The sequence below is a fragment of the Vidua chalybeata genome, chromosome 5, assembly GCF_026979565.1.
Source record: "Vidua chalybeata isolate OUT-0048 chromosome 5, bVidCha1 merged haplotype, whole genome shotgun sequence".
Taxonomy (NCBI): domain Eukaryota; kingdom Metazoa; phylum Chordata; class Aves; order Passeriformes; family Viduidae; genus Vidua; species Vidua chalybeata.
In genome coordinates, this window is record NC_071534.1 from 8,411,716 (window position 1) to 8,437,119 (window position 25,404).

A 25,404-nucleotide genomic window follows, 5' to 3' on the forward strand; every position below is an offset into this window, starting at 1 on the left:
TATACTGAAAATCCCCCATTAAAGTGAAATATGGGTCTCACTAAATAATCTTTCCAGCCCCCCACTTCCAGCAGCTCATTTCCAGATCTGAACTTTGGAGCTGACCCCTGTCTTTGTGATGGGCCAAACCAAAAGCCAGATCTGAACACCGCTGAACTTTGGGAAAGTTCAAATCTATCGTTTGTGGTTCAGGTTCAGCTCTAATTAAAATGGACCAGTAAGAACAGCAAATGTCTTAAAACCAAAACCAAACAAATGTTTCACGTGAAAAGTTTTGGATCGGGCTATATGGTACCAAGTACTGTTTTTGTCTATCACATGATGTCATGTTCTTCTAGTTAACAAAACTGACAGCATGCACATGCTGCTGTATGAGATGTTCCATGCAGACACTTTGAATCCAACTTCAAGAAGAAGACAGTGTTCATGGAAATGCTTTCATGATGTGAAAAACCCCATCAGCAATCTTCCTGCCACTCAGCTCTGAAGGTAGGCTGGCACCTTTCAAACTTTCCATGCCCATCCCTTCTAGCACAGTAGTCCAGGGTCTCTCAAAACACAGTGTCTTGCCTTCTCTGAGTGAAGCTTATGCCTCATTATGTCACCAGTATGTGGATTAATGCCACTAATCCCTGAAAACAAACAAGAAGGGGGTGCTACAGAACCTTTGGTTGCATAAGAGGGCAGGGAAAACCCAGCTAAATCTCCTGCTCAGTGCTTCTGTTTATACTATAGTTAATACTACAGTGTAATAATCAAGAGGGTTGATCAGTGGACAAGGGGAAAGCAAACAAAAGGGAAGGGAACTTGGTTTCAGCATTACTGAACTGCTGAAGTGAAAGAAAATGAGAGACAGCAAGGAGAAAGAGAAAGGGAAAGAGGGAAAAAGTGTTAATGCCCCATCTCTGGTGTCAGGATGTGCACCAGTAGCTAGAAAAAGAGGGAACACAGACAGGAAGATTTACTCAAAGAATCGCAGCACACATACAAAAAGTAACCAGAATTTACTCTCCCTGTGGGCTTTATTCTGTCCCTTCTATGTTACATGTAATACCGAATGTCAGTTCAGTATTTTCTCTTTGTGAAATTTGAGTGGACAATTACCTAAGGTTTTCAAACTTCCTTCTGCAAACTAAGCTAATAATCCTACTAGGCCTCTTCTACTGGGATTTTTCACTATGTTTTTTTTTTGTTTGTTTGTTTCAGGCCTGGACTCACTTTTTAGAAGACTGTATTCCTCCACGATATTTCTTTCTTTTCCTTTTTCTTTCCTCTTTGAGTAAGAAGACTTTAACAGCAAACAGTTCTGTTTGAGGAGACATCCCAAATGTTTAAGTGGAGGTTAATCCCCAATCATTTCAATTCCTCACTGAAATTAGTCATTGTTCTTTACAGAGAGCAAGATATGAAGTGACTTGCCCAAGGTCACACAAAAAGGCACAGCTGGGAGCAGAGAACAAGTCCATTATCTCCTGGTCCACACTTTCACCATAAAATGATTGTTCTTACATTGAACTAGGAGACACAGGTATGTGAAAAAGGATAGGAAGGGAATAGCATTGAGCTTCTCAACGTGATTCCTTCCTCTCAGCTTAGCTAAAGAGAATGAAAAATTATTTTATCCATTCTGCATGAATACTTCTTGAGTTAAAGAATATTCAAATGTTTTCACTCAGGAAATTCTCAGTTCATTTTCACTGGTGAAGTTGTAACTAAGAGAACAATCTAATTAGTAATTCTTAGCAATATACTAAATTCTATTTACAGCATAATTTTAAAGACACTATAACAACAGAAAGCAGTAAAAGACCCACCTAAGAAAAGGAATAAGACACAATATTTTTTTCTGCATAAGTTTTGTGAGGTTCATGAAATAGGATTGCCAGGAACCTAGCTATTACTTTGGAATTTTCTTTAAAGCAAGAAATAGAGTAGAATGGAAATAGATACCAGCTCATGTGCTACACATGATAATGTATTGATAGTTGAAAGAATCACGTGGTATTTTGTTATTGTGACAAATATAGCCTAAAATATATGCCTGTCAATTTGTCCTAATCCTGCTCTGAGTATGGAGGACCCAAATGCTTAGAAATGAGAAGCAGTCAGAGAATAAAACCCACCTGACTGTTTAGGAAAGTTCACCACCTTTACTATGCTCTTAATGAAATACCCTGTCTGATTCTGCCTGGAATACTGGCATTAGCAAGTTTCTAAAATATAGACATCGAGATTCCTTCAAAAATGCACGGACAGGTACCCACCATTGATAGCCAGAACTGCCTCAACTTAAAACAGGAATGCACCACTGCTCTGTGCTGGCCACTTAGGATTTTGGATCCTGTCATTGCCCTTCACCATTACCAAGTTTTCCTGCTTCTGGCCCGTCCCTTTTTCTTTCCCTCTTCCTTCACATGCATTTATAGGTCTGCTTCACTCTTTCCCACTTCCTCACGTCCCTAGCCAGAGAGTTGAAAGGCTTCCATTACAAAGATTGAAAACATACTCCATATTAAATGTAACAGGATAGTATGACCAGCAGGTCCATGTTTCAAACACATTCAATTTATATCACAACTGAGAATAAAGAGCAGGGGAAGCTACTTGGTGGGTTATTGGAGGCTGTGGCTTCCATTTTTTTGTGGAACATGTCTCTGTCACTTGTTAAATAGGTGCACCATCTGATGGTAATTTTGGCCTCCCAATTCTTAAATTTCCAAAGAGCAGCGGTGGAGCTACGCCTGTGGTTGCAGCATTTATTTTTGAGTTTTGCCACTATCTGTCTAAAAGTTCACAGCTAAGACAACTTTTGCAGGCACTACTGGTGATTGAGTACTAAGAACTGGTAGGACTTTAAATAGGGGTCAAGTTTCCATGTCTGCCATGTGGGGAAGCAGGTAAGGCTTTATGAGAGGACCAAATGCTCCCCAGTGAAACTATATACATAGAGATGGAAAAATTTCAAACACAAAGAGAATTTAGGTATTAAGGGAGTCTAAACTCCCAGGAGAGGCAACAGGGACCATTGTGCAGTCAAATTAAGATGCAAATCACCCTCTGGAAGTGTTTCTCCCTATTCTTTGACCATACAAGGAAAACAGCCTGACTAGGTTCCTATCTCAGACATCTCAAGCAAATGCCTGGAGCTGTGTGATGTGAAACTGGGCCAAAGAAAAGTGAGGAAGGGGCTCCTCATTTTTCTGCCTTTGCTGTCTGAAACCCTTTAATTCAGCAGCAGAGAGAAACCACTTCTACCTCTTGTGCCATTCCCCTCAGGAACTGCAAGGTTGCACTGACCGTGTCTGATGGGACTTAAAATGGAGATCTCTTCTGAACAAGATGGCTGGAGGCTGAATAGACAGAGTATGAGTTTCCACATTTTGGTGAAGAAATGAGTGAACAGGTAAAAATAATGATCCATGAGTAATTTTTTTCATTTTAGCAAAGTGAATAAAGCTGTAAAAGTCTACGTGCAGTTCCGTGCATGTCTGTTGAGCTTTCATCTAGAGATAGCAGAGCCTTCTCCCAGTGCACCAGTGAGCTTTCTGGGGTGAGAGCAAACCAAAAAGACACATCAGTAATTCAAGCCCATTTAACTAACACCTAAGTCTTAGGCTAAGTCTTGAGAATCATCCCTCTCACACAATCCCAGAATAGAAGTTTGAACCTCTGCAGTGGAGAAAGCATTATAGACAGAGACAAACTACACCTGTGGCTAAAAGTAGTCTCCTAGATCCACTCCAAGTGGGTCTGGGATGAGCAGAAGGACCCATCATTGGCTTGATCTTGCATGCTGGCTTTCACTATGACTTCTATATTCTGCAAACCACTTGGTTCTGCCTTTAAAAAGAGGCTTTCAAGGCCTCTTTAATAGCACTTACAATGGAGGGCTTAAAGTTAAGCATGTATTGGGTAAAAAAAGCATGGCTGGAGTCAGTTCCCAGTTTGAATACTGAGAGAATGACTACCTTAGAATGCTTGATTCACTTTTTTGAGTCTCCAAATAATAGATTATAGAGTCCTCTTGCTTGCTTGCTTGTTTTCTTTTTTCAATTTTCCTCTTCTATCAGTAACTATAATATTATTCTTCACAGTATGAACATCAGTAAGAAATAAACTACAGTCATGCACAATTTAATCCAATGCTAAAAGGTCAGGCATGATACGCACGAAGGAAATTTTGTCAATTAGAAAATGAGGTATTTGTCAGATGTAATATTTTGCAATACACCAGCCACTTTGTTAGGAAAAGAAATTGCTCGTGACTGGAGGCACGATGGCAAACTGCATGGATCAGTGATCTAATCCTGAATGCTAAAATATTTGTTTGCAGACCAAAATGTGCAGATAACAAATGCTGTGTTTTTTGTAATGTTTGTACATGCCTCTCTCTGTATTTCAAGCTTTTCAATTTAGAAACACATAGTTCACCAAACAGAACATATCCCTAAGAAGAGAGGAAGAAAGGGAGGGATGCTGCTACACATGTAACTCTGAAGTCTAATGTTATGTTAGCCTGTCCTGCTTGGCGTAGAGGTTGGACTAGATGACCAAACCTATCATCTGTAATTCTAGGGAAGAGATTTTGACAACACACTTAACCGCAGTAGTAAAGCTCAGGGAATCTCCAAAGTCATTAGAACCCTAAGTTATTAAGGCATCACACACCAGCAGGTGCTGTCCTGCACTCCCTGTCACCCTCCCTAAAGAACTTCCCCTGCAGTGGCAAGGTTTTGGCAGCACCTGCCTGTTTGCAAAGTTGCTCTGTACTTAAAAAGTCAAATGTTGCATGGTTGATTGCCATTTAACTAATTGGGGTTTAGCTGAGTCGCTGTATGAAATTCAACTTCACTTTCAAGTTCTGCTCATGACCAAAAGCCAGGAGACTTTTTAGTGGTTCTGATGAAACCAGTGGCAAAATTTCTACTGACAGTAATAGGACAAGAACTTGGCCCCTGTCCTTTTGGATGAAGCCCAGCCCCACGTTATTTGACTTTCAATGTCATTTGCCTTCCTGGCTTAAACATGCATTATGTTCTAAGTCATTGACCAATAGGGCTGGGATGCTGAAGTAACTAATGAGTCAGCATGCTGTGGAACACTTGTACTCAGCAATTTTATTTAAAAGTGATATTAAAAAATGACACTAAATGAACATTAATGTTCCTTGGAGGCACTTGGAAGTGAGGAAATGCCAAGCTTAAAGCTGTCATGTGAAGTCAGCCCTGTGTCCAAACTTTGGTACAGTATTCAACTAAACCATAGTCTAGAATTTGTATACTATCTTTTCCACAGGACCTCTGACTGACTCATCCCAAGGGAAACCAGAAAAGCAATATGGAAAATGTTACCCTGTAGAGCAAAAGAAAAGCTAAAAGACAAAAGGAGGATTTTTGTTCTGGCTAGTGCTGGGCAAGAAATGATCATCAAAGACCCAAGGCCCCATCCTGCCCCCTTTACACTACACCTAAGTACACAAGTAGGAAGATCAAATGACAAAACTTATGAGTACCCAAAGAATGTTTCTTTGATGGAGCAATTCCACACAATAAAAAGGTCCATTTAATTTTGAGCCACGGAAACAATGTGTTAAATCCCATCCCCATGTCAGTCCATTGGTTTTTCAGGAGGTCTGAGGTTTAGGGTCACAGGAAGACATTGTGTTGTACTATATGATGTTTCCTACCAAGCTGTGCAGTGTTATGGGCCCTTACATCCCAGAATACCCATGGAAGCATGTGAGAGCAGAGTTCAGGAGATCCAGAGACTTGAGTCTCCCAGCTTACAGTTCTTGGCATTAATTTACATCAATGCATGGAATAAATTTAAAATTAAGTGCTCTGAAAACAAAAATGGAATTGCTCACAGTCAGGTATGTAATTTAAATTTGAAAATGTCTACAGAAAAGCACCTGTTCCAAGAAAATCTTCACTTTTATATGAAACAGAATGAAACAACAGCTCTTTCCTTAGAATGGAAATTCCAGATTTCATTCAGATCAGTAACCATCATTCCTCATTCAGCTGCAAGCCACACACAGTTCACCAAGTAATTGTATTACCATATTAGCACTGTGCTTGTAATAAGGATATCTTCCTTTTAAAGAAAGTCTGCTGCCAAATAGGTAAATATTTAAATGGCAACAAGAACATTTTAATTTAAGAGAATTTATACTATTCTTCACACACATGACCCTTGAGGGAAGAGAAAATACAATTGAGCTATACTGGAGCTAAACAGTAAAACCTTACAAAAAGACAAGGAAATGGAGAAGATAAATTGAGATATATAAACATCTGTCTGTTCGTGGCTGGAAATTATTATATGCTGCAGACTATATATGCTTTTATTTATTTTATAGGGAGACAAAGAAATAAAGATTATAAAATTAATGTGGCAAATTGACAGTTTTTCTAGTAAAGTAAAACAAAATTTATTTCAGTCAACTCATAATTTACAAATGGTACTGTCCATTTATGTTTGTCTTTTCCTCTATGATTTACAATGTATTTTGAAAACATTACTAAGGCCTCCTTGAATCATTTTGAGGTTCTGACACCTAAGAAATTTTTAAAGCACAGAGAAATTATCACCCACAAATGTTCAAATTGATTCACCAAGCTGGGAATCCTCCATCCTGTCAAAATAGGACGTTTCTTTAAAACAACACTACTTTCTTAGAATAAAAAGATATTTTTATTTTTCTAAAAACAAGTGACAGTCATTGAGTCTGAACCTACCACTCCCACAATAACTTGTCTCCTCAGTTAAAAAAGTACAAATTCTTAGCACCTTAAGGGTTTCATAACTTTTTTACTGCTCCTTCACAACCTCAGCTACCACCAGCTGGGAGGATTTATTTTCTTATTCTGGTCTGGGTTACTGTCTTAGTTTGTTACTTGTGATAGTGAAAAGCTTATCCAACCTTCTACAGTAAGAAAGTTATGAACAGTTTGAATCAACTCCTCAATTTCCCCCAGAGATGATAATGCAAACTGAAATGCCCTCTCACACACTTTGCCTTGTCATTGCTACATTATCACACCTTTTCCCCAGTGCTTAGCTTTCAGCTGAGATGAAGTGCACTGAGGAAACTGTTCTGCTAAGGCAGCCTTTGAGGATTTTTCTCACTGCCTGTAGTGTAGCTCAGACCAGCACACAGGGCTTTGGGTGGAGTAGCTCAGCTTTGCTCCAGCATGGCCTTTCTACCTCTGTAAGGCAACTTGTGGGATAGCCACTGACACACCAGAATCCTTCTGCAGTAATATATAGCTAATAAGTGAGAACAAATAGACTGGACATTCTTAAGTATAGAGATATTTTAGTTTCTTCTTCCAGCAACAACATGCCAGTTGTGAAAATAAAGGTGCTGGTTTGAGACATTTTAAGAGGAGACTTTGCAATGACTGTTTGCAGGGTGGTAAATCTTTCCTGCAAAATTAACATGCAGAGGAATTCCACAGATTTTGGGGGGTTTATCTCTTTACTGCCTGCCTCTACCTGCCAGCCACTTATCTTGCTGCTAGGGGTGGAGGTTCATCATGCATGTCTTTTTTTTTTTTTTTTTTCATTCAGGCTAATAATGAGAAAACTCTCCCTCTCCAAATAACCAAGAAATATACATCTTGTTATGCACCACTGTGCTTCTATTAAGAGTTATGCTTGCTTAAGCCACAGATCATTAAATTTGCCATGGTATTCATAGTTTAACTAAATCAAACGGGCAAATGCAATGACTCCATATGGCATCTTGGGAAATGGACACCAGCAGTCACTCTAAGTTGGCTACATGAGCAATAAAGACACAGTTTGTATTGGTCCTGCATCATCTTCTGGAGCTGCACACATCCTCAGTACAGATTGCAGCCGATTGAATGCATCCTGTGCACCTCTCTTCTGGAATCCCAGACAGCCCACTGTACTAGGAGCTGAAAGTTGATGGCATGCCCTGAGAAGCCACCCCTCACACTGGAAGGTTTTTACTATATCCTAGCACCAATGGAGAAATCCAGTTCAATTTACTGAAAATAAATTTATTTCTGCTCTGTTGCTTGAATGCTCAAATGCTTGTCTGGGCCCATGCTATACGACAACAACAAAAAACCCCAAATTTTTCTACATTAGGTCCAAAAGCCACTGTGCAATTGAGGTTCTCATAGCTGACAAATGCCTAAACCAATCATAGCACCTACTGCTATGACAAAGATAATTACTGCCTTTCCGTCGGTGAAGTGTGTACCCTGCTCTGTATCATATTTAAAATAATCTAATTCCAACTCATTTTCCTCCTCCAAATTGTTTCCAGCTGTACAATTCCTTTTTTTCCCCCATATTGTTTTTATTGGATATAGTGCAAGTTCGTAAAGATAGATTTTCCCATAATAAATACACAGATGTTAGAATAATAAACATACAGTCAACCTGATATATGAATATTACTAAGCCTTAACAAACATATAACAAACAACATAAATTGATTCTAAAAAATTGAAAATGACAACGTAAAGTAGCAGAGAAAGAAATGGCAAGAGAAAATAAAGGCAAAAAGTGAGCTAGAAATGTACTTACTTTAGCAAACTGTCTGGATTCATTTATGGTTCCCTTTATTGACTTGCTGATAGCATTAAAGCACAGCTATGGTTGTAAAGCATTCCTAAGAATGCCGCCTGTCTTCATGTATCGCAAGATTTCTGCTCACACTGAAAGTCAAGCTTTCCAAGTTGGCCAACTCATACCACACTAGACACTACTGTGCTAGATTAATCCATCTGCTTGGACCCAAATATCCATTTTTGGAGAATAATGAGCCTCTCTACTCCTCCCATTTTTGGTAGGAAGTTTTTATGAACATTTGGCATCTCGGTTAAACCATCATCACAGCCCAGAATAAAAATGACTGGATTCATATGTGGAATCCAAATTTAATTAAGCCTATATATGGCCTGAACAAAGAATAATTTACTGGCTGACACCCCCTCAGCATGTACGATAAGATGCCAACGGCTCCTCCATGACGCCATCACTTAGATATCTTTCATGCCCAATTCCAAAGTTTTTTCAGGCCTGCAGCTGAAACATGGGATCAAGAGAGGACTGACAATGTTACCTGTTTCCAGTACAAAGAGAGCAAGAATCACAGTTGTTTATGAGTATCTCTCTTTCAGAAGTTGTCCCCCTCCCTTTCCCAGTCTTCTGTTTGGAATTATCCATCCTCTTCCCAGTTTATGTGTGCACATGTACAAATGCATGCTTGTAGAGAACTGTGACATTGAAGTTTATGTTCTGATTGTGTTTGCCAAAAGTCTTCATCACCTGGTAGTTAATAAAATCCATGCACAGATTTTGTTTGTTGCTTAAACTGTAGGGTTTTTCTCCTATCCCTCCCCCTTTCTGCCTGGAGAGTGGATCAAAAGTTAAGTGAATGGGAAGAGACAGGACACTTCCTAAGATGTTCTTCTCCTAAACCTCCCCTGGCAAGCAGAGCTGTAACTTCCCTTCAGATGCATCCTTTCAACACACCAGAAAACTGCAGATCAAAACAAAGGGGAAGGCATTTAAAAAGAAAAAAAAAAAAAAAACAAAAAAAACTAACACCACAAAAACAACTGCAGAACTCCCTTAGGTTTGGCCTACTTGTTAATATTTCCCTGTCAGTTGTCCAATTTAATGATTTTCCAAATCACTGCCCCAGTGACACAGGACACAGCCAAATACTGCTAATCATGCTCATTTTCCACATCATGAGTCTGAGAAAGGAGACAGGTACAGATCATTTTGGATATCTTGACAGATATATTTTTCAAAACACCAAAACAGCTCAGCTTTGCCCTGGATTTAGCACTGGTAAGAGCTGCCTGTTCATGAGCACTTCAGTTTAAAGGATTCCAGTGGAAAGGGTCAATGCACAAATCATTAGCCAGAATAATCCACTGTAAAAGAACAACAGTAGGTTTCATTTCCGTTATTGATTCAGACTTCATACTACAGAGCCTGCACTGCTTACTTTTCTGGGGGGAGTTCTTTGCTTTCAATGCTGTTAATGATCTGCAGCTTTCAGAGGCGTGTAAGTGACAAATTGCTCTGCCCATCATTTGGGGGAATAGAGACTTAGTGCTGGAGCTCTTTTGCATCAATAACCTGATAGGACCAGAGGCTTTCCTCTTCCAGATCAGGGTCCTCGCTTTCAAAATTTTAGAAGGGAAATTATCTTTCAACAGTGATTACCAGTAATAACATTTCATGTGTGATTATATTTTAATTAGTTTAAAAATATCTAATTTTTAATTTTTTAATTCATTTGTTTAAGAGGCAATCTTTAAAGAGGCTTAAAGCAAGAAAAATGAGTGGAGAGTACAGAAAAGTATGTGAGAAGCTGGTCTGAAAACTAGGGATGAGCACAGGAAGGTGACAAATACAAAAATGTACAAGGACAGCATGAGTAAAGTTAGTGCAGACTGACTTTCTTTGGGGATGGCATGACAATGGAAGAGTTCCCAGCTATAAATATATCAAAATAAGCTATACATACACAATGCTTGGCAAATTCATCCCATGCTACAGCCTTTGTTCATGCTAGTAATTTAGATTTCTCTGTCACTTTTATGTCTGGATGCTATAAATCTTTCACACCAACACGAATGCCCCATGATTTCTACAACTGTTATTCCATCCTCTGGACTATTTCAATTGTTTTTAATATAGATTCCATGTACTGTATTGGTGATGCAGCCCTCATTCACCTCTTTGAATAAATAACTCCTCACTGATCCATCCTAGAGCTTAGCTAATAAACTGAGGACTTCTCCTGGCACAGTAGGATCCCTAGAAATCACAAGGGGGTACATGTGTCCCTGTGTCATGTCTTCTGGCTTGGTGGCGGGTGGAAGACATGCATAATTAGAACTATAAAGGCACCCGAGAGGTGATGGTAGAAACAGATGTACATCTGTTGGAGAAACCTCATGTTGGGTGAGTCTGAGTGTTTGCTTTGAATTTTGAAGGGGGAGTGTTGCATCAAAATACAAATTAGAATAACCCTAAATCTCTACTTGTCAGTGTGGTGGTAGAGTCTTGATCAGTGGCTAAAGAGTAGGTCCTCTCCTTCCCTCGCAGCAAGAGAGCAATTAATATGTCATCACTGCTTACTTTCCCTCCCTACCCTGAGACCTGAATAATTCACCTTCAGTGTTCATCTCCCCAAGGGGTTCTGGGACAAAGCTTTCAAAAAGCTTTTCTTATTTTCAAAAAAATATGCCTGTCTTTTTTTAGTGTTAGTCCTTTCTTCAGTGCGTTCAGGAAGAGACGAATGGCTGGTTTGGTGTTTCTGTGTCAGACAGAGGTGTGTTCATCAGTGCTGGGATGCCCGAAATGTAGGAAGAATGATGTGCAGGACTCCAATGATTTCAGAAGGCTAATTAATTACTTTATTATACTATATTATACTATAACTATATTACACTAACAAGACCTATCACTAACTATATCACTAATAAGAAAAACCCATGACACTCTGCAGAGAGTCCCGACACACACAGGGATCCAGTTGGTCAACGAATCCAAACAACCATCACTAGAATCCAATCAAGCAATCACCTTGGGTAAGCAATCTCCATACCACATTCCACATGGGCACAAACACAGGAGCAGCGAATGAGATAAGAATTGTTTTGATTCTCTTTTCTCTGCTTCTCTCACAGCTTCTCTCAGGAGGAATCCTGAGGAAGCTGTCTCTCTCTGTTCAGAGGGCATGTGAATACCACATGTGTTTAGTTACACATGTGAATATTGTGCTTAGAAGTATCTTGCACTTTTAAGTAGCTGGGGTTTTAAATCTTTTTACCTTTTTCCCCCTTGCTAATGTAATAACACTACTTCCTAAACCCTATTATTTTCCTAGGTACTGACCTCCTCATCTCTGGGTGCTACTCCAATAATAAAAAAAAATAAAGACTTGTGGATTATGGGATGCTTTATAGACCTGCATGGAACTCATCTGGCTCAGCTGGAAGGGGTCATGTAAACCTTCTGCAACTGTTAGAGTCGGTGTGGTTTCACACCCAACAAGTGTCAAAGCAGAACTCAGCTGCAACAGCCAAGTTTCATCTATGTTTGCTTTAATCCATAAAAGAACCCACCAAATTCCACATCAGTCATTTCAGACGTGCAAGAAACCACCCAGCTTCAGTGAAGAGGTCAAGAATCTGGTAAACATTTTGGCAAATATGGCTTGAACAGTGGCTCAAGAAAACCCTGGTTTTTTCCTTCTTTGTATAGCCTGATAGCTGGTCCATCCTAATGAAAAATAATTTCTGTTCCTTGTAGCTCTTACTTTACATAGAAACACTGAGGCTGAAAGCACAACTACAACTTGTCCTCTTTAGGCATTTGAACAGCCCTCACTTGCATAGTTTTGGAGGATGAAAGGAGTCTCTCTGGTGAAGAGGATTGTTACCCACAAGCACAGTGGTGAAGATGGTGAGGCAGCACAAGATCCTCAGCTTAAAGAGGAGAGCAGAAGTGGTGAAAGCCTTTTCACTGGAAAGCTTTGTGATGACACCCACTCTGATACAACCCTCTAGAGCAGCCCTTCTCAGGCCATAAGGGATCTCACAGAAGGTAAGACAACTCACATATCTAAGGTCAGGGCATGCCTGCAAGCTTTGGCAGATGAAAACAGAGAATGAAGAAGTACAGAATGCTTGGCAGATGTGTATTTTCTGACAGCAACGTAATTCTGGCTACCAACTGAAAGCAAACAAACATAATACCAACCAAGGAGGACCAGACCATGCTTCTAACAGTCAAGACAAGTGACTAGATTTTTTTCCTGGTTCATTTAAATTTGAAGGTAGAATGCAAAATTTAGGTTAACTCCTGAATATGATGCCTTGAGAATGTAATGTAAAGCTCACAGAATACGACAGACCCCCTGCAAATGTAAGTCAGTTGCCCAATGCCAATGGATTTATTCCCTAACAACACTTTACAGCTGAACCACTGTGTCCTTAAAGCACTCAGACCTCAGCTAGACTCTCAGATTTGGATGTTCTTTCAAAAAATATTCAGTTCCTTTGTTGACCCAAACATACTTCAGGTTTTGGCATTCATTTCACAAGGGTGTGAGAAAAAAAAACCCTGACGCCTTGACCACCACTAATAACCAAAGCACCATGTGAGTCAACACCTCTTTGCACAGATGAAATTAAATGTTAAGCCTTTTTTCATACAGTTTTAATGAGATCTTATGTCTGACCACACACAGCTGTATTGGAAGCACAAGATTCATCCAAACCATTGAATTTAAGAGTTATCACCCAAAGAAAAATGGGACACAAGAAGAATAGGCTCCAACCCCACTGAGAAGCTGGATGGTATCACTTTGAGTGCTCTTGAGAGAGCTACACAGCACAAGTTATCCCAACTCAGAGCAGCAGACAGGCGAGTGGGCAGTCCTTGGGAGAGAGAGAAAAGGTCAGGAATAAGTTAAGGATACCCAGCTGGGTGATGAAGAAAATAGTGACCTCAGTGCTGGAAAAAGATTTACATAATCTCCCCTGTGAAATAATATCAGACATAGGGTAAATGAAAAGGTATTGATTTAACTTCTTCTAACAGCTAGCAGCTTGTCAGGCCAAGGCCATGTATTATTTTCTTTGAATATGTTTCCTGCCTCAAATCACTTGCAGTATTTTCTTTGCAGTATGGTAGCAACACTAAAATGTATCATTGCCACATATTGGAAGACCAGCGTTGTAGCACAGTCCTTCCATCAATTATTTGGGACTCTCCCATTACTTAAGCTTCTGGGAAGTCTGAAGAGGGATTTTTCTGAGCTGCTTTTAGTTAATTTTTGATTGGCCATAATATTCACCACAGTTATCATGACAACGTGTAACAAGACAACAGTTGGAAATACTCTTTTCATGGGCTGTAACCTTGGATGGCTGTGCAGGCACTGAGGCCATTGCTGGGTCTGAAGTTGCACAGATATGAGTGACTTCATCTACAGACCACTGGAGATTCCACGTCTCTTGCCAGTTACTTTTCACTGAGTGGAAATTGTCCTGGAAGCATCACTGTTGAACTCTGAGGTTATAAACCTTTGCAGGACCATAGCAAGAAAGGTAAGAGAAAACCTTACAAACAGGTCCCTACAGCACCGTAGCAGAGACACCCTTACCTACTCGAAGCTCTTGTCCAAAGACTGTTTTCTCTCCCAGCGCAGAGCAGTTCCACCTCCCGTACCGAAACTGGTACTGGCACTCATTGATTCCCATTTGTGCCCCTTCCCCGATCACAATGATGGCATCAGGGCGGCTCTGGCAGATCGCGCGCTGCCGAGGGGCCAGGCCTGGGATTTTGTTGCAGATTATATTAGCTCCTAAAGCCACCACGGATGACAAAGCTCTGAAGAAAAAAGCAGAAAGACACGTTATAACCAAATTGAGGTGACCAGGTGTTGCTGTGTGGCTGGCAAGGTGCTGTGCAAAAGGGGAAGGGTCGGAGATTGAGTTCCTGTAATTATGCCAACTTGGCACAGTGTCTCTGGTCTGGTATAGCAGCCTGGAAATTTTGCAGTAATTCCTGATCTGGTTTATGCCAGAAGAAACAAAGAAATTGAATTTTGGACTTTTGTTTCCAGTCCTACACAGAGACATCAGCTTGTGAGATGTGGAAAGAAAGGCTTATTTAAAATCAAAATATAGTGATAAGCGATCATCCACAAAATCTCTGAAACTCATGTCTACTTTGAATGCAGGTTCAGAATTAGTGTTTTAGTTACTGCAGCCAGTTCATTCACCCCTCATTTGAAACTGTTAAGCACAATTTAGAAAATTACTTGACACTACCAACACTCTTGCCCATTATTATGCTCAGAATATTGAATGATTAATGAAGTCCACCAGCATAACTGTGCTTTTAGATCTGGCAAACATCATGGAGCACATAGGAGTTATCCTTAATATGTGCCATCCAGGCTAGAAACACTTGCAGTTCTCATTCTTCAAGTATATTTTCAGAATTCATTATGAAGTTTGCACATAACTTGCACCTTTTGTTGCATATGAAAACATATGGCAATATGTTTTCACTTAAGCACATTTATTTTTCATTTTTCAGCTCACTTTTCAACATCTTCACAGGCTCATTTTCAACATCTTTACAGTCTACATTTTAAATGGTAATATTTTGAAAAGAAATAGGACAACATGGGTTCAATTATGCCTCTGGTCACATCTACTGAGTACCCTCCAGGCCCGTGGAGATGCTTCAGCTTGCTCTGGACAAGCAGAATGACTGCCCCATGATCCTACTTCCTACCTTGAACACCAGCCTAGGCCTTTCATCTTAGCATTAAAAATTTCCCACTGGAAATGCTCCCTTGGGGAAATGGTGACTAAACAAAATTAAAGAATTATATAAAGATTTGTCAACTTCATCACAAGGTAACTGCAAAATTACATAAATGCCGCATTTCAATTAAATCAGAGTGTTTAATTTTGCTATTTCAATAAGATATAGTAAAGCCAGAGCAAGGAGGGTGAAATTGAGAGCTCTTCCCTGGCCAAAAAGAAATACTGCTATTCCTGTGGGATGGAAATTCCATGATGATCCACTCTGCCTTTAGTAGGCATTTTTGCATCTTTTCCAAAGTTAAGAATCCATGAGAAATTCATCATTGTGGGTTTTTATTTATGGCAGCAGAGGTGGGTTATGGATATAGAAATAAGGTATCACACAGCACATGCATCCCCTGTTGTTCTGCCTATTAAACAGAAGTAAGAACAAAAAGTAGTTGCAGTCTGATCACTCTCAGTGTTGGAGCAGGAGTGCTCAGACCTGCAGCTTTAATTTGTGCTCCTCTGGATGCTGAGCAACAAAGTTGGAGCATCACCTGGAACCACAGAGTCCCTGAGATTCACACAGGTTTTGAGCTGAGGGGGTTTTTTTTCTGGCAAAAAGTATTTCTCCTCTTTAAAATTAAAAAAAAAAATTAAATAGTGATGTCTTTAAATTAGGACTTTCCAAGAGATGTGATAATCTTTAAAAAGTATTATGTTTGATATAGTGATAAGATTCTCTATACAGTGGCTTATGACCTTTATGTTATGGCTTCAAAAGCTAATGAAAATCACAGAGGAAAGTATCAGTATTTCTTTTTCTCTCTTTTTTTTTTCTTTTTAATCACACACTTTTCAATATTGGAAAGTAAAAGTTATTTTCTTTGAAAGGTCATAGAATTTTTCTCTGTCTGACTTTCTACACAAAGTAGGATGGAGATTCTGAAAATATTGCAGTAAAATACAAAGGAAAGCATTTTTCCTTAATAGATGATGGCAAATTCACAAACATACACTCTTTGATGACACTAAAGTGCTGTGCCCCATTCTTGCCCCATCCCCTCCACCTGGCTTTACCCAGTTCCCTGGGACAAACCAGGTACCCAGGCTTCCTGCAAGACCTTCCCACCTGGTGACCCATTTCCACTGCTGCTTCAGACACTGACCCTTCCAGGAAAATCTAGCCCTGAGGAAATCTGTGGTTGATTCCTAAGAAAGAGACATGCACAAGGAATTCAAAATTCCATTTGATGCTTGGCACATGCACAAGACACACAGTTCTGGTCTTGTAGCTGACTGATAAATTGCCAGTCATCAATTTACTGAGGCTATGCCACCAACTTACTAGCAAAACTTACACATAAAAATTATTTGTATGTTATATAAATACTTTTTTAAAAATTAAAAAATTGATAAAAACTGTGCAATAACTTCCTGACATCATTTTTTTTAACTGCTGGGCTTCCACAGTTTCCACTAACTATTCTCAAGTTGAGTAGCAAAAACCTTACGACTTTCAAAACAAAGGAAAGCAAGAATTGGCCACAGCATCTAAACTTATAATTTTCAGTTAATTTGTTTCCTTCATACATGTCACTGCTCTCTCATAATTAGGTTTAAGAGTATATTCTTTGGTCTCCCATTGTTTTTTGGAGCAGGCCTTGGTCAAAGTATTTCAATGCAGTGGGTTGGTTTATTCATCTAGAAAAGAAGCACGGTCATACCTGCTTCAGAACATATTGTGAGGGTGTCGTGTCATTATAATTATAATTATTGTGTGCTTGTGAAGTGTATTATAACAATTAAACTGCAATTACTGGGTGTGGAAGGGGTCTTAGTTTTTCTATAACTTCCAGAAACTTCCCCCTCTCTGGCCTGAACTTCCCAGCATATTCCCTCAAACTTGTTTAGCCTACTTTTAAATTGTTACACTGCCAAAAGAAATGCTGAATCATGAAACTGAGGTTTTGGAAAGCTTTATTTTTATTAAAGAAATGCACCCACCAGCATTTCAAGCTTCCTCTCCTCTATTTCTTGTGGCGTCCCTCAGTTTGTGCATCCATCACACATTCGGGAGGGCTGTGATGTGCTCCTGCCCCTTGGCAGGTTGAAGGCTACATTATTTTTTTTCAAAGATGAAGATTGTTTCAATTTATAACTGTCAAAAGGCAGATCCTCCATGCCACATTTTGGCATCGTCTTCCATCTAATCTTTCTTTGTGGTGCAAATTGCCTTGGTTCTTATCACCAGAAACTCCTGAGTGTGGCATTTTGTTAAGATTTCTGATGCAGTTTACAGTAATTGCAACCATCCTGCACCACAACGGTCTCCACACAGCTCAGAGTGTTCTGCTGGGTCATCCACGTGGGCTATTCAATTAAACATCATCCACATGGCTTATCCAGATAAACAGAGTGAGTGGAATAATGGCACATTTCCTAAGGAATCAGCACTTTGGAGAGCTTTGACATTTCTTCATGCCTATGCCATTAATCTAAGGGACACACCAGCACTGAAATTGAGCAATATCTATAAACAGTTATGCCCAAATTTAAAAAACAACAACAAAAACCCACAAAAAAACAACCAAAAAAAAAAACCAAAACAAAACACAGGAAAAACCCAAACAACCCAACAACAACAAACAAACAAAAACCCCACACACAAACAAACAAAAAAAACCCCTTCAGATCGGGGATTAGAAAGGACCTTGAAGTTCAAACTTCCATCAAATTAAACCTGATGAACAAGATCTTGGAAGGCTTGGTTTCTGCATAAGAATTCTGAAACATCAGGGGTTTTATCATTTGAAAAAATAACTAGGACTGTGTCACAGCAAGCAGAAAATCATGGTGGTGGGAGACAAGTTTCAGCTTATTTTCTGAAATAATGCTTGCTTACTTCTGCAAAGACAGATGAATCCTGTCACAAAAAGTGGAATTTCTCCTTCAAAATGTATTTCCTGTTACAGTTGTATCTCCTCTGTAGGGCCTAAGCAACTCCAGCTTCCCTTTTCACAAAGTGAAATGAAAATTATTAGATATTCTAAGCAAGTCATAAAAGTAAAGGTCTTTGAAACACTTCAGAAATTAAGCATTAAGGCCATTTCAGTTTTTAGAACTGTTTGTTGGAAGAGAAATGTACTCCTCATTCCTGGTTGGCTTGCTTGAGTCTCCATTTTATATTTGCAAAAACAAGCATTCACTTAACTTGAGCACGAGTCATTTCCTTGATTTCAAATGTTATCATGTCCTTGCAACTTCTGATTAATTTTACATATAAGAAGGTCATCATGTGAACTGTAGTTTACAGAGTCTTTGCACGAGTGGAAAATATATAAAGTATATCCATATCATGGACAGCTGTACAAGCACATGAGAAGAAAATATTTACATTTTCTTCCTGTTAAAAGAATCTGAATTTTGATAAAATTATCAAACAGAGCTGTCTACTTATAGATGAAGAGCAGTAACTGACCGGTCTTTGGAGTTGGCCCCAAGCTCCTGCACAGGCAGAGATGTGTACTGAGATTTCTTCTAGGAGCTTAATATACCATTCTGACAAGTACATGACAAAAGATGTAAAATAAGAGATTAAACCAACAACACATTGGATACAGATTAAACACTTAATCAAGTTGATTTTAACCTTTTGGTTAAAAAAACTAAAAAGCTGCTTTAAAAATTCTCTGCCCATCTGTGCTCCCTGGACAGATTACATTTTATTGGAGGCCAGAACTGGTGTCAAGAACTTCTGCTCCTCCAGCACCCTCCCTCACTTGCATTCCTGGCTGCACAACAGCACAACACACACTTCCCACCAAGCCAGCCTTGCTGCAAGCCCTTGGATGGGCAACTGTAGGGTCACAGTGATCCCACCCTAGCTTTGCTTTTTGATATTCACCTGAACCTGCTATTGGGCAGGGGATTTGTTTTCAGCAAGGAATGAAGGAATTTAGCCACGTGAACCCCATTAACAGCAGAGGAGTTGTGCAGCTTTTTGGCACACTATACCGAAAACTTACCCCACCATCTCTGACAAAAAAGTCCACATAGTGGGTTCTTTGTTAGCAGGAGCCACCGAGGTATTTTGTGGTGACATTGCGACACATCTGAAACCGTACACCACTACCAAATGGTTGACTTAATTAAGAATTCCTAAGTAAATATTTTGAGTGCGTATCAGTTGCAGAAATTGGCAGGAGTGTCCCGGGCTCTGAATGCCATATGCATATGTTTAGGCTTTCAGTTTTGTTTTCCACCCTGGCTTTGGGAAATCGATGTTCGGCACATGTGTTATTGAAGCGGAAATCCAGTAAGGCTGTGTGGTTCAGCCCTGTGGTGCTCTCCCCTCTGCCGGGGCTCCGGACCTGGGGGCTGCACACAGATGTGTTCGTTCCCACCAAATGAAAGGCAGAGATTTCTTTGAGGAGCTCACCCAAAAAAGTGCCTGATATCCTATGCAGTGTGCTGGCACGGCCAGGAATGAACGCGGTGGAATGGGTGAGCCGAGGGATGACTCACACAAGGGCAGAAATGGGGTAAATGCCTGCTTGAGAGAGGAGTGGGGGCATGCCCCCCATCCCTCTGTGCCATAGCGACCAGGGAACACCAGCAAACCCTTGGGTCACACCCTCCCCCACCTGCCAGCTGGGATGGTTGCTGTGAAGCCAGCAGTGAATCATTAGGATTCAGCAGGAGGGGAGACATTGCCTGGGATGCCATTCACAGATCGGCACCAGCAACCAGCACCAGCCTCCTGCAAATTCCTGCTGTTCCCTGAGCAAGAGAAATCTGATTTTGACACATATCTTATTTGCTGTATGACTGGTCCACTACAATAATTTTTAATAATCTTTCAGTGAGGCAACACTTGATATGTAACAGCAGGATATCTTGAAGACTGTTACATCCGTAGTCTACCTGCATTCAACTTTTTTACATCAACAAAAGGCTCATGGAGAACAGAAATGCCTCACAGGCCTCGTGTGTCCTATTGTAAAGGCCACACTAGCAAATTTACATTTCCATTTTCATTGGACATTCACTTTCCTCCAGAATTTTTATGACAAACTACTGTATAATGAGGATTTTATTTCTTGTCTCAAATCACTTTACTCTGGGGGCACCTTGTTATATGGTGGAAAACACATCCTGTGGATATAAAAATTTATAAAAATAAAATTGGGTGTTAAAATACCTGAAGTGTGGCAAATAATTACTCCAAAGGAATTTGTGCTTCAATAAGTGTTTGGTTTGCTAAACCAGAGAAAACTGATAGGCCAGTGTTTAAAAACTGCAGGAAGGCAGCAATTCTAGCATTCTCCTGGGCAATTCATGGAAGGCTGGAATACTCCTGCTTTGTTCTTGTCAGTGATGAAGGTGGTGATATACATGGTGCAATTGAACTTATCTGAATAGGCTTAATGAAAAATGGTGTTGATATTAAATTATTTGATTCCTTTTACAAACAGAGCTTTATCAGATTTGGAAATCCAACTGAAACACTTTTATTTCACACAGTTTTGTGTTTTTTTCCTTTTGTCTCTATAAACAGTGTTAGCAGGACCTACCAGTCCAGTTCTGCAAACATGCACATGTCTTACTTTGCAGAGTACCAAGGAACTTCCACCCTCAGCAACAACGAAGTCCATTCCTCAATGCCAAGATGCCCCTTAAGTACTCACAGCTGGTGTTGATGTCTAGCACCATAATTTGCCTTCCACCCCATTTCTAGTTTCCTTTAGTACTAGAAAGAGCCACACTAATATCTGACAGGGAGGCCCAGAGCTGTTTGCTGAGCAGCAACCCACCACTGTGGAAAGCAAAGTTACCTTGCAGAATAACTGGAGTGGGATAATGCAGTTCTCCTGGCATGGAATGCAACTTTGAGATACCAAAGTGGCTGGAAGAGATAACTCACAGATCTTCTGTGTCTATGCAGAAACAGTTCAGTGTCATAGAAAAATAAAAATTTAACACTTCTATATGTGAAGTCCACGGTTTTGTCATGTTTTTCATATAGTAAATAAGAACAAATAAGCTTTCTCCAATCACACACAACATATACATAGATATGGGCATTTTCCAAGCTTTATCAATTCCAAGCCTTAATTAAACTTAAGTGAAGTGCATATTTTGTCTCTGGCAAAAGTTTATTAGTCTGTTCTGTTTGGGGAATGGATTAAGAGGAAGAAAGAAATAGGTAGTCTTCAGGCAAAGTCCAAGATTTATCAAGACCATACCCTGCTTAATTTGTGAGATCTGATGAAAGCCTGTCACAGTCCTACCACAGATCTCCTACACAGAAGCAGCTATCTGTTGGCTAGCTCATTCTAAAATGCCAGGTTTGCCTTGTGGCTTTAAAATCTTTAAGGTGGACTGTTACCGGAACCTATCTTAAAATATATGCTTTGTGATATTTTTCATTAAACATTTTTGAAAGATCTTAATTTTTTTGCTTTGTTTGCATAGGGCTTTCATGGATGTGATACAAAAATTGAAAGAGGAAAGCATGTAGTAATGGGTCTACTGGAGAGGAAGACTCTTCCTTCTCAAAATGAAGTCAGCTGGCCTTACTGTTGTCGTGGTTCAGGTAGGAGCTCATCAGGATCTGAGCAACCAATGAGAATAAATTCTGAAAGTCTACTGATCCATTATGTTGGAGAATTTAGTATATTTAGTATATAGAGAGTATATAGAGAGTATATAGAGAGTATATAGTGTTAGAGAATTTAGTATATTGTGTTAAATGAGACTCCATTGCAATGTCTGTTAATCATGAGGATCAAAATCTGAATGCAGCTCTGAGGTACCCCTGAAAAGCCATACAAAATTGTCTCAGATGTTCTTTTATTATTAAGGTGGAGAGGCCATATTGACCCTTCCCATAATGCACTTCAGACTAAATGACCACTGAGGGCTGCTATTTGCACACAGATCTATGATCACAAAACAAGACTTATTGGTCTTGAATTAGCAGCAGAGGGGAAAAAAATTAAATTGCCTTTGTCAGTGACATTGAATTTTTATCCACTTAATATGCCACTATGATGAGCCATGATTTATTTCTTTTATTCCTTCCCTCACCACTGTTTTCAAGGTAGTAAATCTTTCCTAAGGCCATAAAAAGTCAGGATATGGAATTAAGTGATATCCACAAACAAAATTAAAGCCAAAACCCCATAGACTTGGTGCTGTCAGGTTTACTTACTGGCTCCTACATCTGGAATGGGAGCATTGCTCAAACCAGCAGCAGTGTGTGCTGTTCTCATCTGCTCTAAATGCCTCAATTCAGACAAGACCATTGTCACGGGGTACAAGGAGCAGGATAAGTTCTTTTTATGTTTCTCTACAACAGCTGAAGTTTTGGGATGACAGACAGAAGGGCAGCTCCTCCTGCTCTGGTGTGCAGCAGGTGAGGAAGTGAGTGTGAGGACTGGGCACATCCTTGGCACCATCCAAGTGGGACCAGGCAGATCACTGGTGCCTTGACAATGGTCCCAGTTTCGTTGTGAAGCCTTGAGCCTTTGTTATTTTTCTTCCTCACTTACCCACCTTCACCTTTCCCTCAAACTACACTGGGGGACACTCCTTCACAGTGAACACACTTGCATTGTTCTCAAGATGTGGGAAAAACTGGAAAAGAAACACAAAGTCCCAGAAGCAGAAACCGTGGACCTGTCCAGGTTTATCATGAACAGGTAAGAATGAGGAAAACTGTGGGGTTTAATTTTTTTTTTTTTATATTTCATGTCAGAGTTTATTCCTTCACAGGAGAACTGCAATATCCCACCAGATATGGGTGGTGTGTCTGCAAGAGGCTGGGTGGGGGTGCAGAGGTACCTCTGTCAGAGACGTGGGTTGAATGTACAACATCTCTCCATCTCCAGCACCAAGGACAGGAGGGAGGATGCATCACCTTGAAAAGAAACAGATTCTGCTCCTCAGAAGAGTTTGGGTTGGAAGAGACCCTAAAGCCCATCCAGTGCCACCCCCTGCCATGGGCAGGGACACCTTCCACTAGCCCAGGTTGCTCCCAGCCCCATTCAACCTGGCCTTGGACACTTCCAGGGATAGGGCAGCCACAACTTCTCTGGGCAACCAAACCAGGGCCTCACTTTCCACTGGAGCAGGTTGCTCAGATTGGCACAGGGTATGCATTCTGCTCCCAGGACAGGTTTGACAGCCAGGAGGTTGTGCTGGGGCTGGACAGCCAACTTTAAATGACCTCCCTGGGCTGGCTGCAGCTTCAAACAAAAGTGCCCTGAAAGCTAAGCTCTTGCAAAGCTCTTGCAAAGGACCACCTTACTAAATACAAGAGATCCATCACAGATTTCAAGGTGTTAGATGTATGGCTGACACCCTTTGTGTTTTCCTGATCATGTAGTTCTATTTGCTTCCATGGAAAATTTGTTGTTAACTGCAAGTCAGCCCAAGTCAATGTACCAGAATATGCCCCTGTACAAAGACCTCCTGCTAAACACCAGGTCCCAAAATAAATTAAGAAGGTAGAGGTGTTTCACTAAGGAAGTTGCCTAAGAAATGCAGAGTGCAGAAATGTTACACTTGGTAGGTTTTCTATACTTTTAATTAATAGTTATTGAAAAGAAAAAGAAAAAAATGCAACATATTTTTAAGCAAATAGCAAATGGCATTTGGAAATAATTTTTTTAATAGTCTCTTAGTGTGTTAACTAATTTTGTCTCTCATTTTCTGACTCTGTTCCCTGATGAGAAAATTATTTGCAGCCTTTCTTGTACCACCACACCAGCTGTAAGCAAAACTGCTTGGCACTTCCATGGAGAAGGCCTGCATTCCCTGAACCCAGCTAACTCCCCACTGGCTATTGGTGATCATGCAAAGAGAAATTCTGATCCATCAGGCAGATAATTTATTGTTAGCTCCTTACAGGAATTACCCTATTGAAGTTATGAGACAGTTTGTCTGCTTGAGATTATACTTGTTGGTTAGACATGGAAATAGGGTGTGATCACTAGTCTGATCAGACCTTCAAATCTGTACCTAAAAGTTAGATATTACTATAAAATAGCTTCACTCTGAGAAAGTCTCAAGTATGGAGAAAAAGGGGGAAATCCCTCAGAAACTGCAGAATATTAAAGTTTATTTCCTGTGCAGATTTCCAAGCATTTAAAACATTATTGTATACTGCATGTGGGCTTTCTGTGAACAACAACTCTCTGTTTTATAATCTGAACTATCAACACTGGCACAAAATAATGTGACACCAAACAGGGCTATCTATGAATGTCTAAGGTTTCTTTCAGCTACTTATTTCAAAATTTTAATTCTGAGTGATATAAGAGGCCTGGTAAACCACACAGTAACTTTTCTGGTTCCCTGGCTTGTTGAGTCTATTCCAGGTGTTCAGAAGGATTAGCAAAAGTCATTTTGAGTTGTTTTTCTAGAGGGAGTTTCTAAATTTGGTGTGCAGCCATAAAAATCTTGCATCTGTGTTATTATCCCAGTGGCCCGTGCTGGGTGTGTCCTTGGTGTTTTGCAGATCACTGTAAGCTTGTGAAAGCAGCTGGATGGAATACTTCTTCTAAAATCCTCTCTCAAAAGATCCTGCACACACTGTCAGTCATACACACACAGGCATATCCCTGCCTTTTTGTAAGGTGGCATATTGACCCCAATTTAGCTGCTTCTTGCCTTCAAACTGAAGATGCTGCTGACTATGGGCATCTTTAATTTCTTTTTCCTCCAGTTTTCTTTCTGAATTTGATAATTTGAAAAAATCCCTTTATGGCCATGCAATCCAAAGAATGAAGAGGTTTAAAGAGGTAAGTGATAAGGACTGTTTGGGTTTCACAGCTGAGCCTGCAGAGGTGGTACTAAAACAGCTTTACCAAAGTGAGTCATATGCAATCTACAGGGGCTGTAGGCAGCTGATGGCACACACAATGGCAGCCAGTGAGCACCCAGAGCAGGTTAAGCCTGGCTTAACAGCCACATCTGAGCCACAGTCCAGTCTTCATTGTCAGTCAGCCCGACACTCACACAGAAATCTCCTTTCACTGCTAAGAAATACTTACTCTCA

At 40.1% G+C, this 25,404-nt stretch overlaps 1 protein-coding gene across 3 annotated transcripts in view; it reads right to left on the bottom strand.

The window, feature by feature from the left end:
• WNT7B (Wnt family member 7B) overlaps nucleotides 1–25,404 on the bottom strand; it is a 93,295-nt gene that overhangs the window by 27,242 nt on the left and 40,649 nt on the right. Inside the window, exons 1-4 of one of the 3 annotated variants that reach the window (XM_053944055.1) lie at nucleotides 19,780–19,855; nucleotides 18,820–18,899; nucleotides 18,244–18,352; nucleotides 14,180–14,406 (exon numbers count right to left, since the gene is read on the bottom strand). In XM_053944055.1, coding sequence (XP_053800030.1) covers nucleotides 14,180–14,276 — 97 coding nt within the window. In that variant the 5' untranslated portion in view covers nucleotides 14,277–14,406; nucleotides 18,244–18,352; nucleotides 18,820–18,899; nucleotides 19,780–19,855. Of the gene's footprint in view, nucleotides 1–14,179; nucleotides 14,407–18,243; nucleotides 18,353–18,819; nucleotides 18,900–19,779; nucleotides 19,862–25,404 lie in introns of those variants that run through there. The other 2 variants (XM_053944056.1, XM_053944054.1) reach the window with 2 other exon arrangements.